The sequence below is a fragment of the Neofelis nebulosa genome, chromosome 9 (genome assembly GCF_028018385.1).
Source record: "Neofelis nebulosa isolate mNeoNeb1 chromosome 9, mNeoNeb1.pri, whole genome shotgun sequence".
NCBI lineage: Eukaryota > Metazoa > Chordata > Mammalia > Carnivora > Felidae > Neofelis > Neofelis nebulosa.
In genome coordinates this window covers 49,983,329-49,997,354 of record NC_080790.1, presented here as the reverse complement: position 1 = coordinate 49,997,354, position 14,026 = coordinate 49,983,329, and the positions used below count along the sequence as shown (strand labels likewise).

General features: G+C 55.0%; 2 protein-coding genes and 1 long non-coding RNA gene across 3 annotated transcripts; 1 reads left to right on the top strand and 2 right to left on the bottom strand.

The window, feature by feature from the left end:
- Window positions 1–4,041, bottom strand: LBX2 (ladybird homeobox 2). The gene is made up of 2 exons (XM_058683621.1): window positions 3,328–4,041; window positions 1–2,063 (listed from the first exon to the last, which is right to left on the bottom strand). Exons 1-2 carry the CDS (start codon window positions 3,824–3,826, stop codon window positions 1,687–1,689), a joined length of 876 nt encoding a protein of 291 aa, XP_058539604.1. The 5' UTR covers window positions 3,827–4,041; the 3' UTR covers window positions 1–1,686.
- A 5,592-nt stretch (window positions 4,042–9,633) lies between these two features.
- On the bottom strand, window positions 9,634–12,018 carry PCGF1 (polycomb group ring finger 1). The gene is made up of 9 exons (XM_058683622.1): window positions 11,817–12,018; window positions 11,284–11,389; window positions 10,979–11,131; window positions 10,732–10,803; window positions 10,504–10,609; window positions 10,287–10,320; window positions 10,103–10,189; window positions 9,885–9,965; window positions 9,634–9,781 (listed from the first exon to the last, which is right to left on the bottom strand). The coding sequence occupies exons 1-9, from the start codon at window positions 11,907–11,909 to the stop codon at window positions 9,734–9,736; spliced, it is 780 nt and encodes a 259-aa protein (XP_058539605.1). The 5' UTR covers window positions 11,910–12,018; the 3' UTR covers window positions 9,634–9,733.
- Window positions 11,899–13,337, top strand: LOC131484876 (uncharacterized). Its single transcript, XR_009248486.1, has 2 exons — window positions 11,899–12,011; window positions 12,221–13,337. It is a non-coding gene; the product is annotated as an uncharacterized LOC131484876 (long non-coding RNA).
- The last annotated feature ends 689 nt before the right edge of the window (window positions 13,338–14,026 follow it).

Sequence of the window (14,026 nt, the reverse complement as noted above, 5' to 3'; positions counted from 1 at the left end):
CAGTCACAGTTATGGGGACAGAACATGCAGTGGTCAAAAGCATGAGCCCCTGAGTCAGACAAACAAGCAGGTTAGTGCCAGCCCTACCACTTACAAGCTCCATGACATTACTACATCTTCTTGGGCTTCTGTGATTCAGTCTCCTTACACTTAAAGTGAAATTAAAATCTGGGGCACCTGCGTGGCTCAGCTGGTTAAGCATGTGACTCCAGCTCAGGTCAGGATCTTACGGCTTGTGAGTTCAAGTCCCACGAGTCCCACGTGGGCCTCTGTGCTGACAGCTCAGAGTCTGGATCCTGCTTCAGATTCTGGGTCTCCCTCTCTCTCTGCCCCTCCCCTGTTCATACTCTGTCCCTCTCTCGAAAATAAATACTAAAAAAAATTTAATGAAATTAAAATTTCATTATCTTCTGGGATAACTGTGAAGATTAATCCATGCACATCACTTGAATTATGTTCAATAAGCAGTAGTTATTGTCCAACAGTGCCAGGTTCCCTTCTGCCTTCCAACATTGTTCAGTCTCCCTGAAATATTCTCTCCTGGGACCTCCACTTGCAACGGAGGCCCTAGCTGACTCCCCTTGAATCCTGGATGGATCATTCTCAGAACATTCTTGAGAATGAGTTGTGGCATCTGGGCAGAAGCATGGAAGGCCTGAGGAGGGAGGAAGGACAGACACGGAGAGAGGGGAGCCAGGAAAGAACCTAAGCATGGTCTTCTGAAGATCTGAAGTGATGGCCCTGCATAGGCATAGGCCTCTTACCTTCTCATCATATTGCCAGAGGGTGATTAATTACCAGTGGAATAAATTAATTTCAGAAATGTCCGCTGGTGGGGGTAGGCTATTGACTCCACCCGCCAAGGTCCCCATGCAGCTACTCCAGCCTCCACCTCCGCGGCCAGACTCAGCCTCCCCACCCTCCTGCCAAGGCCACTATCCTGGGGGGAACATTTCCTGCCCAAGTGTGGGGCAGAGGTCCCAGAAGTAGGGTTGTGCCCCTTCTCCCCACCGCTTTCACTTAGCTTGTGTTTCAGCATGGGGTTCTTTCAGCAGAAGTGAGAGAATGGTCGGAAGCCCATTAACAAATGACCTCAGGGTGGGGAAAGGGTAGGATCAGGCACAACTTAGTCACTTTGGAGCAGCCCAGAGGTTAGTTGCAAGGTCTTGGAGGAGGTGGGTCAAAGGCCTGCTGGAGTCCAGCGACTAAAGGCAGTCAGTAGGGGGTAGGTCGCCCGCAGCTACGTGTCCCATCTTCCTCCCCTCAGCTCGAAGTCTCCAGAGTGCTGTCCGGCTGACATGCACTGGCTCTGAAGGCTGGCAGGATACCTAGGTCCAAATCCTGACCTAGTGCTTCTTGCTTTGTGAAACGGGTATAATTATATCACCGAATAGACTTGTATGAGGTTTGAAGGAGGCATCGCATTTAAAGCGCTCAGCCAAGCGCGGAATCTGCACAACAACCGGCAGATTTTGCTCTTGCTGCTCTGGGGCGCCAAGATTGAGGCGTCGAGCGACTGAGTCTCCATTTTATTCTCAACAATTGGGAAAAGTGAGTGAGTGGACTGTGAGCCAGAGGAGGCCAGATCCACACCCTCCCTCCACCCTAGTACCCAGACAGGGCGCGGAGCACGGAGGCAAGGAGTCGGGGATCCAGGTGCCCAGGGCGGCGGTGGCTTTGCCTTCATTAGTCCACCTTTATCTCCTCTTCTGACAGGTGGGGTCCGGAATCAGGCCGGCCAGGGACGGGGCGTGGGGTGCCGTCAGGCAGCGAGAGGAGGCACTGAACTTCGGGAGACAGCGTGCGCAACGAGGCCACGTCGGCGCGCATCTCCTCCACGTCGCGCTTGAGCTTGGCTCGCCGGTTCTGGAACCACGTGACAACCTGTGCGTTGGCCAAGCCGAGCCTCGCCGCCAGCCGGTCGCGCTCGGAAGGCGCCAGGTACTTCTGGAAGACGAAGCGTCGCTCCAGCTCCAGCACCTGCTGCGCAGTGAACGCCGTGCGTGACTTTCGCCGTCTGCGGCCAGCCTGGCCAGGGCCCAGAGCACTCGGGGCGGCGCGGCCTGCGGGGATACGGCGGGGGTCAGTCTTAGCCTGCAGGAATCAGGCATCCGCTCAAAGGAGAAGCTGGGGGGGGGGGGGGGGCTCAAGCCGGGGTGGGGGAGGCGGAGCGAGAAGGCGGACAGGAGCCTGAACCGTGGTCCCTTACCAAACGGGGGTTCAGGCCGATTGGGAGTGGGGGGCATAAAGTGGAACGGGCCACTTGGGCATGGGAAGCAGCAGGCTGAGGGCATCTTGAGGAGGTGAGGGAGTAGGAAGAGGGCGGGACTGGCCAAAGGAGACTTGGCACAGCGTCAGGCAATCTGGGGAGGGATCTTTGAGGCCCTCCGGAGCCCCGGGATAAGTGGGCTTGTAGGTTGGGGCCGGCACCCGAGGCGGGGCGACCATGGTCAAAATAGGACAGCCGGGCGCCTGGGTGGCTAAGTCGGTTGAGCATCCGACTTCAGCTCAGGTCATGATCTCATGGTCCATGAGTTCAAGCCCCGTGTCAGGCTCTGTGCTGACAGCTCAAAGCCTGGAGCCTGCCTCCGATTCTGTGTCTCCTTCTCTCTCTGCCCCTCCCCTGCTCACACTCTGTCTCTCTCAAAAAATAAACATTAAAAAAATAATAGGGACAGCCCGGGGCAGCCCTGTGTGATGAATGTAATACGACTCTGATCATGCCCTTCTAAAGACTCTCAGGTTATGATGAGCACTCTTGTTTTACGCTTTTTTAGTGACACGGGAACCTCCTCCTCGAGCCCAAAAGGAGGTAGTGGGGGTTCAAAGTGTAAGGAGAGGCGAAGTCCGTAATCCCCGACCCTTGCCGTCCCAAAGACCTTCTGTTCCTGTCCCCTTTCCTGAAGAGAACGGCGTGGAGCGGAGCTAGGTCACCCGGAGAGACCGAGCCTCGCCTCCCAGCACTTTGTGCACCGCCCATGCCCTAGCTCACTGTTTACAGCCTCGGGCTCAGGCCTTTTGTCTCCATCTCGCCGGCCTTTCGGTGTCGCGATTGCCCCGCCTACAGCGAACGGACCAAAGGGTCACTCAGTTCTCGACAGATTGGCCCTCCCCCTCGGCGCTGGCGGCCTCCAAGGAGCGGCCGCGGAGCCTGGGAACTAACGGAGGGTAGGTGAGGATTGGGAGATGGAAGTCCCAGCACGTGGGCTGAGGACAGAGGGCAGATTAGGGTGGGGGCCATTGTGAACGAAGGGTCGAGACCGAGACCTGAAGGAGAGAGATGGGGAGAAGGCCAAGTCAAAGTGCGCGACCTTGCCTGCGCTATACCTTCAGAGGGCTCCGGAGCGTGCCAGTCAAATCCGCGGAAAGTTTTACTAGTCAGCTCCTCCAGCGCGCACAGAGGCGACGTGGGACCAGGACTCGACTCTGGAAGCTGGGACGTAGAGGGTCCTCGGGGGATCAGGCGTGGGCCTAGGATGTCGGCGATGCTAAATAATGTCCGGGGTGTCCGGGGCTCTGGTCCCGAGTTCATGGCCGACGGGGCTGTGGCGGTCCCGCCGCCGGCTGCGCTGGGCGCAGCAGCTGCCTGGGCCCCAGACCGCGGCTCCCGATCTGGGCCCCCAGCTTCGGACCCGCCCCCCGCGCTGGGCCCAAGCCCCTTGTGCCCCTCCTCCTGCGCCCCCAACCCCCATCCCGGGGCCGCGGTGGGTCTGGAGCTGGTAGATGTCCCCGCAGCTGTATTTCTAACAGGGTGGGGAGGCGCGGAGAGCAGACCAGGAACAACCTGCCATACCCGGCCGCCGAGCTGCTCCGCGCGGCAGGGCATGGCCCCGTCACGCTCTGACTGGACCCTTCCTGGACGGCCCGCAGATTGTGTGTACCGTCGACTCCCCGCCTAGCCTCTGCTCTGGCTCATAAACTAGTCATTGCTTCCCCTTGCCCCAAACGGATGGGATTTGCAGAATTCCGAGGAGGGAGATCAGACCTGACCGTTCTAGGATCTCTGATCTCTCCTAAAAAGGATCTTGGTCTCCTGACCTAGCCCCCCTCCTCCGCGCCCCACCCCTGCAGAACCCTCTTGAAGAGGTCCCGGTGGCTGGAAGTTATTAGAGTGGCGCGAGGGGCCTGGGGGAACTCAAGACTTGGAAGGACCTGGCCTGGCGGAATTTCTGCAACCGGGAATAATGGGGATGCGATGTGGCAGCAAAAGCAGGTGAGTGGATCCACCAGCTCTCTGGCTGGACCCAGGCTTAGAGGCCCTGAGAAAGTCAAAGCACATGGAGAAGTGGAATAGACTGGGGCCTCAGGAAAGAAGACACAGCAAATCCGGAGCTATGGCTACTGCCCCCACCCAGGGGTCTTGGCCAGGGAAGACTGGCCTCCACTGAGGCCTATCAGTCAATCTGTCTTTGCCTCCATATTAAGCTCCTGTGGTTCAAATAGGGGTTCCCCAGCCTCCAAAGCCCAGAAACCACCCTGTAGAGCAGCAATGGAAAGGGCCACTGGTCACTCCCCATAGAAAAGTGACTTGCAGGTCAGACTTCATGGACCCAACCAGATCCTGGGACAGAAACCCCTGCCAACTCAGGGACAAACCCTAAGGTCTGGGATATTCATTCCTATTTTATTTGTGTCCTTTCTTTCTTTTCTCCCACACCTATTCCAGTCCTGGGCTCACACCTGAGTGAGCGCCCTACAGCTGTCCTTTGTAGGAAGAAGGCAGCTCTGGAACAGTGGTTGCTCCACCAGTGGAGGCCCAACAAGGCAAGGGGATTCACAGCCCAGAGGCAGAGAAGCCCCACCTCTCCTGAGGAGCTCACCGTTCCTGAGGAACTTGCTTCTATGGGATTCTTCAAGTTTCTTCCCACAGTGCCAAGAAGTCCCTCCTGGGGTGTCCATTATGTCACCTTCTCTGTAGACCTCTGCACCTCCCACCATTTGTGCGAAGATCCTCTGTGCCTATTCCCTGGGGCAAGTGGAGCCTGCCGTTGAGGTGCCCTAAACAGAGCTTGAGAGACCTAAGGCCCCTGGGCCAATGATAATGGGAGTGAGGAACCCTCACCTGGCCGGAGACACTAACCTGGCCTCCCAAAGATGGAGAAACACAGGGTCTTCTTGGTAATGAGTTCCTTCCAGCGACCCCTCCCATCCCCCAGACACACACAGACACTTGCATAGTACCCTCATGGCAGCCTGAGCAACACAGCCCAATGGCCCACTGATTGGTCTAAGAACAGAGCTAGGCCACAGCAGAACACTGAGATGCTTCAGGATCTTGTTAATTGGTTATTAATGGTAGGAGGCAGAGGGAGGCCAAGAGAGAACCTCGTGGCTGGAGGCCTCAGTCCTCTGAACCATGCTGGTGGTTTGACTTAATCTGCTTTTATTTTTTTTTATGTTTATTTATTTTTGAGAGACAGAGAGACAGACATGAAAAGGGGAGGGGCAGAGAGAGAGGGAGGCACAGAATCCAAAGCAGGCTCCAGGCTCTGAGCTGTCAGCACAGAGCCTGACATGGGGCTTGAACTCACAAACTGTGAGATCATGACTTGAGCTGAAGTCTGACACTTAACTGAGCCACCCAGGTGCCCCAGACTTAATCTGCTTTTAAAGAGGGTCCCAGGAAGCTGCAGGAACTGCCTAGCTCATGTCCCAGGCCTGTCACCAAACAGACACTACAACCCTCCTCTGTGTAGCTTTTATGTCATCTCTTCCTCTGCTCTCAATTACTAGTGTGTTTGTGAGGAGTGCCCTCTCTCCTGAAGGGCATTTGCCATCCTCTCCCTTTCCATCCCTCCCACCTATCTACCCCCCCTGCAAACTGCAACCAGGCTCAGGTAGTGGGTTTCGATGACAGCGGGGTTGGGAGGTCCCCATTTGGGGGATGAAAGAGAAGGCGAGACTAGTAAAGGGAGGAGGCCGCTGACAGCACAGCCCTAAGGCTGTCCCAGCGGCCAGGGACTAGTCCAGACAAGGGGGGGGGGGCACAGGAGGGGACTTCTCCAGCAATGCCTCTGGAACCTGAGCTGGGGAGAAACCCGATCCCCCTGTGGGGGGGGGGGGAGGGTAGGAGGAGGGTGAGTGATTAATGAGGGAGATTAAGAGATTAAACTTGGGTTCTGGGCTGGATGGGAAGGGGGTGCTGCATCAGTTGTCTTGTCGCCTTCGCCCCCCATATACCCTCCGCCCCCAAGGCCCAACCCTTCTTGTCCTGGACCTTCACGGAGTGATCCACAGACAGGCACCTTTCCGCAGCCCCCCTCCAACCCCCCCTCCCCCCCCCCGTTCTGATAGTTTTCCTTTCTCAGCATTCTCCAGCAACCCCTCATGTCTCCCACCTCCACGGATTCCCCTTATTGTCCTTTCAGACATTTGGGGTCCTCTGCTCCTCCTTGTAGAGATCCCCACATTCCGACTTTCACTCCCTGGGGAAGGAGCCTCCATTCTCCTTTAAGGATGCTTTCTCACACCTCTGCGCATCATCTCTTTTCAGATTTCCCTTTCCTCGTCGTCCCTACCTTATCTCTCATTCTGTGACACTGCACCTCTCACCCACATTGCCCATCTCAGCCTCCCATCTAGCGGGTTCCTTTACCCAGCCCTCCACCCCCCAGATTGTTGCCTCTCTTGGCACAATCTTAGTTGTTCAATAAACAACCTTTAGTCTCCGAATTTCCCTCTCCACGCACTCCTTTGAATCCTGTGATTGGGGATCCTCCGAACAACCCCCTCAGGGCAGTGGACGGATGAGGGCCAGTCCCGGAGAGGTGCCTGCCCGCCCCTTCCCACCCTTAGGGAAGTCCGTTAGTGAGAGGGGGGTGGGCGTTGAGGGAGGAAACTCGCGGCCGAGGGGCGAGGGGCGGAGCGGCAGTCCGTCTCGCACACTTCAAGGGTTGTTTTCTCTTTCAGAAAACGTTGTTGAATGAACCGACTCAGACACTTCCACTTTAGTTTCGTTTCTTCTGGGGCCTTGCTTGGGTCCGTGAGCCCTTTCTGGCCTTTTCCGCCGGCTCATAAAGAGCTCTGGGGGCGTGAGAGCCGAGCTGGGGGAGCGGCGGGACACACACACACACACACACACACACGCACAGCGAGACCCCCTGCTCCATTACCAGTGAAGTACCTTTTCCCTCCTTTCCCGCCCACCCCGGGCCGGGGACAGACTGCCCAGGCTAAGAGGGACCTGTTCTCTCCTGTGCCAAGGGCACAAATCTCGGTGCTCCCTTCCCCCAGGTGAGAGTGGACCGCGGAAACGGAAGCGGCAGGGGCAATGGCCGGCTGGTCCCTGCCCGTGAGTACTGATGCCCCCGCTCCCTCCCACCACCGGAAGCACAGCGAGGTCAAGGGCGCCCGGGAGTGGGCCGGCTGCGCGCTGGGACTGCCCTGCGGCCGCCTCTTTGAAGACAAGGAGCGCGTTCTGGGTCACGCGGCCCAAGAGAACCCTGGGCTTGATTCTGCACCCCCACCCCTCACCCCGTGGCGCAGATCGTGACCTGAGGGGCACAGGGTCTGTGTGGCGCAGCGCCCGCAGCTGGCCTGCATCAGCCACCTCGGGAGACTCACCACAGCTGCCTCTGCCACCACCGCTGACAGACAAAAAGAAGGTTCTGCTGGGCCCCTGGCGAGGCCGCCACTGGGCCACCATCCCAGATCCTGTCCTGAGCACCTTCTACTGCTCCTTGGCCTCAAACCATGCCTTGTCAAAAGCCTCATCCTGAGGCTTGGTCCCTAAGTCAGCCTTATCTTCTGACTGGGCCTTTTTGACGCCAAGCTCCTGCCAAGCCCCAAGCTACTCCTCAACTCCTCCTGCAGCCACTTAGGACCTGAAAAGTCCCCAGGAACGTTTCTACCTCCTTCCCCCCAAGTCCAAACCTCTCCCTGGTGAGTCATTCCTTGAAAATGCCCTTTCAGGGGTGGCTCAGTTGGTTTAGCCTCCGACTCTTGATTTAGGCTCAGGCCATGATCCCATAGTCGGTGAGATGAAGCCCCACTTGTGGCTCCTCGCTGTCAGCCCCAGAGCCTGCTTGGGATTCTCTCTACCTCTCTCTGACCTTCCTCCTGTTTTGCAAGCATGCTCTGTCTCTCAAAATAAACATTAAAAAAAAGAAAAGAAAATGCCCTTTCACCGACAAACTTTGAGAACAGCCTCAGTGTGGCTGCTTGAGTGGGCATGGAGTCCCCGGAAGAGACGGGGGGAGCCCTGAGATAGATATAATGAATCCCAAATCCCTAGATATATGTTGGTGTAGAGGCTGATGCAAAGGAATGGAAAACCCCGGGTCCTGGCAGAGAGAGGGTTTTCTGGAGGAAGTGACACTTGGACCTTGAAAAGACAGCTGAGTATGGGCATAGGGGGACAGGCATTCCAGGCATGCAGCTCGAAACACGGAGGCATGGGGAATCTTGGAGATTCTGTCAGGGTGGTTGTTCTGCAATGTCCCCACCCTCTTGCTTGTTGCCTGCCCCTCACACCTGAGGGCTCTTGCTTTCCGCAGCCTCCCCACATTGTGCTTTTCTCATGGTCTACAAGCTTCATCCGTGTGGAGGGAAGCCCAGGTCCACCGTGCACTGGTTGCTATGCCCAGTCCCTTTAACCCCCGCCCCAGTCTCAGGCTCTCTCAGCCAGTTCAGACCTCCTTCACTGTACACCTCCTCCCAAGTCTTCTGCCACCTCATCTCTATCCCTGGGAGCTCTGTGCCTTCAGCCCTCACCAGCTAGGCACAATGACCCCTTTGAACTCACGGGAGTCAGACTTAGGCCAATGTAAGATTTAGGTTCCAACTTGAGTTCTGGCCACAATTTATGCTGCTTGCTCCCTCCCACTTGTCCCAGATTCAGCCACAGCCTGTTAGCTTCCTTCAGGAACTTGCTTTCTCCTCCATCTGTTATTGGCCCAGTCGGGCAAGTTTCTGACTACCCCACTAAGAGGTCATAGAACAGGAAGACTAGCTAAGTTTGTTTCCAGAGCCTAAGGCTCATGGCTGGGCTCCTATAAAAAAGGGATGTTTGCTGAATTAATCAAGGGAGTTAACAGCCTTGCCGCTTCCCTCTTGTTACTTGAAGCTGCCTTTGCTCTGCTGGACACTAGTTCCCTCTCCTCATCCTTGCTTCACCTAGTCCGGGTACCTGAAGGACAACCATGTCTTCAAATCAACACTCTTGTTCTCCCTGTGTCCCACCCCGTAATTTTTTTTTTCGATTCCTTCCTTAGTGCAATTCTTTGATTTTTTCCTTTAAAATAGCACTCTTCTTCAGTCCTTCAGTGGCCACTGTCCAACCCTAGCCCTACTCTTGAATCAAGACACCTCCACTCAAGCTTGTAGCATATGCTGCAACACTCAAGTAGAGTGACAGCTCCCCTCCAGAAAGCCTTCCCTACCTACACACACACACACACACACACACACACACACACACACACACACCCCACACAAGAGCTGGTATGGGTAGCCTGGTTCCACTTAGCTCACCTTCTGAATTTTACATGTATAGAGTCCTCTACCCTTCTCCTTTGGCAATTCACTGAGGGGCAAGGGACAGAGAGAGGCCCTCTTTCATGATGAAACTCAGAGGACTTCTAAGGGAAGCAGGACACAGAACAAAGCATGCGTAGGTGGAAGGAAGAGAAAAGATGTTTTTTTAAAGTTTTTATTTCAAAAAATAAAGCCGGAGTTAATTTCACATAAATATCTGGGGAGGGAAAGGGACAGGGATGTGGTGGGGGCTTGGCCCCTACCTCCTCTTCTCTTTCACACTGTATTGTAAAAGCAAAGGGGATGGCTAAGGAGAAAACAAGCAGAAGAAGCAGTCGGTGGGAGCATTCTTACTCAAAAGGCCCCCTCAGCACATCCCTGCCCTGAGGACTGCCTCGGCCCTGGCTCACCTTGCCGAACCAGCGGGAGAGCCATATCTGCTTCATGGTCATGTGATCTGGGAGAACTTCATTGTCAAAAAGGAGCTGTACCTAGGAGGGAGATGCGGACAGTTTTAGAAACCCCTCTCTCTCATGCAGGTCAAGAACTGCCCTGGTCCACTACAGACTCTGTGAACTCCCTTTGAGCTCCTCCCTTTCCCCCCAAAACTGGCTGTGGGAATACTCACATGCTGGGGATTCAGCATTAAGCGGTGACATAGGACCCTTCGGAGATGACGAACTTCAGCTCTAACAGAACATCGAACATATTTGTTCTGGGGATAGGGAGGGAAGGCAAGAGGACAAGGTGTGTGAAGGAGGGGCAATGGGGAGGTGAGTCCTCAGAGAGGCCCTCCCCTCAGCCCCTCTCACCTGCAGGATGCTTTTATTCTTGTCCTTCCCAGAACTAGGAGGGAAACAGACACAGGTTAGGAGCCCTATCTTTCCCCCTGTACCTCACCCAGAGCCATGGTATACTCTCTTCAAGGGAAGAGACACTCCCCCTCACTGCTCACCCTCTCACCAAGCCCCTCCCAGGTTTTGGGTCACTGACATTGTCACATCAGACAATTCATGACCTGACCCTTACCTCAGGCGCTCCAGGCATAGACTCAGCTGCTCATCATATCGATAGTAGTGGGCTTTAGAGTGGTCGAAGCTGCTGAAAGGGAGGCCGAGGTTGCTCAGGGCTGGCTCTAAGAAAGAGTAGTGAGGAGAGTGGCACAGATTCCATACTCCTTTTTCCCCAGAGAGCAAAACTGGGCAGGAGAAATGCTCTGGGGGGTTTACTTTACCCTCCTGCTGCCAAGGGACATACCTTCCCCACTGGGCTGGGTGACCCGGTCCAAGCCTCGGGACTGGTAAAATTCTCGAATCCGTTTCTCTTCACCTAGAATGGAGGGGGGGGGGGTGTGGGAAGTAAATATTAGCCCTCCCTCATACTTTGTCCCTCTCCGGCTGTCAACCTCTTTACCTACATGATTCCCACCAAAGCCTTTGTCATCTCAAGCTGCCACCCAGCATCAGTCCTCCAGAGACCCCTCAAAGTGAGGTTGGTCACTCACTGTCTTGTAAGCCAGGCACTAGCTTGTACACGATGTCCTGCATGACCCGGTCCAGTTTGAGGTTGAGCAGTGGCTGTGTCTCGTGGATCTTGATGTTGCACATGGGGCAGTACTTACTGGTTTGGAGATACTTCACAATACAACTCTTGCAGACTGCAGGAAGGAAAGAGCAGACTCTTAGTCTCTCTGGGAATGGGATTCACGGGCTGGGTGGGGTGTCTGGGTGGTTGGGGCAGGCAGCCAAAAGCCTGGCAACTAGCTTGGTGGAGACTAGGGCCTGAAGGACCAGAGTCCAGGGCACTCACAAGTATGAAGACACTCTGTGATGGTGGTGGCATCCACGAAGTAGCCGGCGCACAGACAGCAGACGATGTGTTCATTCAGGTCTTTGATCTTTACTCGGACCTCCTCCTGCGGACACACCGCCCGTCACCAACCATTCCCTCCAATCCCAAATCATACGCCTTCCCAGCTGCGAAAATGCCTCTTTCATCACACTCCAAGGCCAAGCCTCGCACCCTGCACGATCCGCAAGGGATTAGCTCCCAGGAGCTGACACTCCCCCTCCGCCCAGCAGGGGGCTCCGCGCACAGCGGGGGCTCCCTTCCCGTGGACTCGCCCGACCTTCCTTTCCCAGGGGAGACTACACGACGTGGGCGGCACAATGCGCAAGCGTCCTAGCTCGGAGTTTGGCAACCCGATCGCAATCGCGCAGGCGCATTGGGCACCCTGTCTCTGCGCAGGCGCACTGGGCGCCGGGCCAGCCACCGCCCGTCCTCTAGCCGGCCCCAGTTCGCACCGCTAGCCGACCACAGCAGTAACCCCGCCGCCCCTGCACCTCGTTCCGTAGCGGGTCCATCTTGTACACTGACTGGAGCTGGTTCCGAAGCCTCATCGCGATCGCAATCTGGCCCCCCTGAGGAGACGCCATCTTAAAGGCTGATCCCGGCCTGCCACTTCCGGTGCCGCCTGCGGGGCGGGACTTGTCGCCCAGCAACGAGGGCTTAGGTCTTTTCGGATTCGTTGACCCTCTGTAAGGCCCCGCCCATGTCCCTTTCTCCCCGTGTGCTCACCTGAGCCTCACTAGCCCCTCCCCCTCCTCAATCCGTAATTAGGGAGTGGGGGGGCGTGGGGAGGGGGTCCTATCTCATTGACCTCTTGTAGTAATCATCATAATAGACCCTACTCGACCGCGGGACTAACTTTTGGAGCCTGAAAAGACTATCGCCTTCTACCCCAAAGGGCCCGGCGGTCTCTGCCAGCCGCCGCTTAGGGTCGTCTATCTCCTGTGACCACGACCCCGCTAAAGAAGCCCCTCCCGGGTCCTCTCCTCATAAAGTCGCCCTCGTCGGCTGACGCGTACGCGTTACGGAGCTTCATCTGGATGGCAGGCCTTCTCCCGGCTCCCGGCGGGATTTTCTCGGGGCTTTGCGGAGTCGCGGAGAGGGTGGCGGGGAGGGAGGGACCCCCAGGGACTTGGTAGTGATCTTATTCCGTCCCCCGCCCCCCCACCATCCTCCCCTGCCGCCGGGGCTTGTGGTGGCGGCGAGTGGGGGGGGGGGGCAGACCCTAGTTAATGATGATGATTCAATCATCGGCGCCTGCGGAGGCCTGGGACAGACTAATGCAGAGCAGATGCCGAAGGAGGAGGGGAGGAGGACTAGGACACTAGCGCACATAGACACGCTGAAGCAGCGAGCGCCTGCAGTAGCATAGGCCCAGTCCCGTACTTGGAGAGGACGCAGGAGCTCTAGACCGTGTGCACTGCCATCCTTAGGTACTTCCAGTGGGATTAAAAACCAAGGATAAGTTTACTGTGAAGTATTAGCGTCAAGTGCAGTTGGAGAATCAAGGGAGAGACCCCAATGGAGACCACCAAAGGCTTTCTGGAAGAAGTGGGACTTTGGGTGGTCACAGTTCAGAGAATGGGGGTGGAGTGCCTGGATAAGAAGTGCGGTGGAAATAGAAAAGAAAGGCAGATTCGAAGGGATTGACCAGGGAGAGGGATAGGAAAGAGGCAGAGGTGTGGATGTGGGAGTAGTGATAGAAACAGGGCCTAATGGAGCTGGGACTTTAGCCTGAGGGCAATGGGGAGCTAGCAGACCTTTTGTTTTGAAGAGAGGGAATTATTCTATGAAAGAAATATTTTGCTCATTTATCTTCTAGTAAATTGGAGTGGATAAAGCAGCAAAAAGTGATGAGATTAGTGATTTTTTAATTAACCCCTTCTCACTACGTCCACTGCTTACTCCCTGGTCCAAGATACCATCATCTGTCCTCTGGATGATTGATTGCAGTGGCTTCTTGCCTGCTTTCCTTGTTCCACGTTTCCATATGAATAAAAAAGGATATAAGTTAAGTTTTTGAGTTGATGGATATGTTTATTATCTGTGGTGGTTTCATGTGTGTATACATACACTTTTGTACACTTTAAATATGTGCAGTTTATTGTATGTTAGTTTTACCCTAAGAAACCTGTTAAAAATAAAACTAAAAAATCAGGTGTCTTTTCCTTAAAATTCCAATAGCTTTCTTTTTCAGAATAGAAGCCCCAGTCCTTACAATCCTTCAAGGCTTTGCATGGTCTCTCCAAATCACTCAGTCTCTCCAGCCATGCTGGACCCCTGTTTGTTGCACAGATAACACCAAGATATACTTGCATTATCCCCAACTTGAAATGCTCAGATGTCCAAATGGCTCCTTTCTTCCAGGTCTTTACTCTGTGAGGCCTTCTGTGATCACTTTAGATAAATCACAACCCCCACCCTTTCACTCCTCCCCTTTCTTTGCTTTTTTTTCTTCTTCTTCTTAGCATTTATTATTATTCAATATATATTGTCTTTTGTTTTACCTGCCTCCCCCATTAGAACATAAGCTTTGTTGTGGCAGGATTTTTTTTTTTTTTCTGTTATGTCTGCAGCTATATCTCCAGTGTCTGGTGCATGGTAGGTGTTCAATCGAAATTTTCTAGATTAACAAATGAATGGATATAGGTGGTGGTGATGATGGCCTAGATTAGGGTTTTATCAGTGGAAATGGAAAGGAAGG